Source organism: Cyprinodon variegatus, unplaced genomic scaffold (genome assembly GCF_000732505.1).
Source record: "Cyprinodon variegatus isolate N-32 unplaced genomic scaffold, C_variegatus-1.0 Scaffold222, whole genome shotgun sequence".
In the NCBI taxonomy this organism is placed as follows: Eukaryota; Metazoa; Chordata; class Actinopteri; order Cyprinodontiformes; family Cyprinodontidae; genus Cyprinodon; species Cyprinodon variegatus.
The window spans coordinates 19,883-21,854 of record NW_015150675.1 but is presented as its reverse complement, the minus strand read 5'-3'; the positions used below and the strand labels follow the sequence as shown (position 1 = coordinate 21,854).

The 1,972-nt window shown below is 44.7% G+C and overlaps 1 protein-coding gene across 1 annotated transcript in view; it reads right to left on the bottom strand.

Annotated features, from left to right (window-relative positions):
- The window catches only part of klhl32 (kelch like family member 32), an 81,991-nt gene extending 80,457 nt beyond the window's left edge, over nt 1–1,534 (bottom strand). Inside the window, exon 1 of the mRNA XM_015380821.1 lies at nt 1,454–1,534. Within this exon, the coding sequence (XP_015236307.1) occupies nt 1,454–1,534 (81 nt within the window). The remainder of the gene's footprint in view (nt 1–1,453) is intronic.
- Nucleotides 1,535–1,972: the final 438 nt, after the last annotated feature.

Genomic DNA, 1,972 nt, shown 5'->3' with positions numbered 1-1,972 from the left:
AAAGATGGACTGTTTTTTTAAAATCTCATATTCACAAGCTAATGAAGTAATAGCAGAACACATTAAAGTTCCTGGGAAAAGACAAATGGCAGTGGCTGCAGAACATGAATCATTATTAGAACAAGTCCCAGAGCAGGTATGGTCTAAAAGTAAAACAGATGTAGGATTAGTAAAATCAGCAGATCCCATCAAATTTACCATCAAACTAAATGCTAAATTACCCTTCCAAAGACAGTACCCACTTAAACGAGAAGCGGTAGAAGGAATACAGCCTATCATTACAGGATTAGAAACAGCAGGAGTTCTTAAACCAACAGTAAGTCCCTGTAACACACCGATTTTTCCCATCAAAAAACCTAACAGTATTGACTATAGACTAGTCCATGATCTAAGATTAATCAATGCTATTGTAGTGAAGAAATACCAGTGGTGCCAGACCCACACACACTATTGAGTAATATACCCCCGGGCACAAAATGGTTTACTGTGATAGATCTGTGTTCAGCATTTTTCAGTGTACCGGTCCATCCAGATTCCCAGTATTTGTTTGCATTTACGTACAAAAGCCAACAATATACTTACACACGTTTGCCGCAGAGCTTCGTACACTCGCCATCAATTTTCAATCGTGTACTGGCGAATGATTTAAATCACCTTGACATACCATCTACAATGTTGATGTATGTTGATGACATTTTGATTTGTTCTGCTTATTAAGAGCAGTGTGAGACTCCATTACAGTGTTGACTGCATTGGCAGAAGGAGGACACAAAGTAAGTAAATAAAAATTGCAATTCTGCCAGCAAACACTGGAGTATCTCGGCAGGCAACTCAGTGGGGACAAAAGGTGTATTGCACCGTCCCAACTAGAAGCCATAACTCAATTGCCCAAACCTCAGACTGTTGGTCACATGTTGTCTTTCCTTGGCATGGCAGGTTACAGCAGACCGTGGGTGTGTGATTATGCCATCAAAACGGCTCCACTAAGAGCACTGAGTAAAGCCGCAGGTCAAGGACACCAGTCGGCTCAATTACAATGGACAGCCGAGGCAGAGGGCGCGTTCCAGCTGCTGAAACAAGATCTCAAAACTGCTCCTGCTCTGGCCAATCCAGATTACAGCAAACCATTCCATTTGTATGTGGCCGAGCGACAAGTGTATACATGTGCAGTATTGATGCAAGACACCCCCACAGGTAAACAGTCAATTTCTTATTACAGCACAAAATTGGATGGTGTTGAAGAAGGCCTCCCTCCCTGCTACCAGGGCTTGACAGCAGCAGCCTTCGCATATAAAAAGGCCTCAGTTATTACTATGGGCCACCCTGTTATCTTGTATACCTCACACTAATTACATGCACTGCTCACAAGCCCACGCTTTGTGATAACTCAAGCTCGTCGAACAGGTTATGAAGTTCTGCTTACAGGACCTGACCTAACAATACAACGCTGTACCTCAATCAACCCAGCCACAAGAATGGTATTGCCCACAGAAGGTGAGCCCCATGATTTTCTCCAGGAGACGGACACCGTCATGAAGGTAAGGGAGGACTTTTACAATCATCCAATCCCATCTGATCTGACGCTTTTCGTAGAGGGATCATGCGTCAGAGGCGAGACGGGAAACAAAGCTGGAAATGGAGTTGTCCGGCTTGACCCCGACGGCACCTATACTAAGGTATTGCTGACAGCAACAACCGCTTAACATGGGTTGACGCCTTGCCTATTGCACTGATGGCAATGCGTTCTCAAACTAACCGAATAACCCATCTTACCCCCCATGAAATGCTTACAGGTCGACCCATGCCTCTCCCACAGGTTGGAGGACCCCAAGAGGAAGTTTCCCTGGCACAACTCGAATGTGAACTGGGGGATTACCTCAGGTCACTAACCCACATTCACAGACTCATATTTCAACAGGTGAAAGCAGCTCACAACCGAAACGAGAAACATATTCCAGTGGACGTCAGGGAC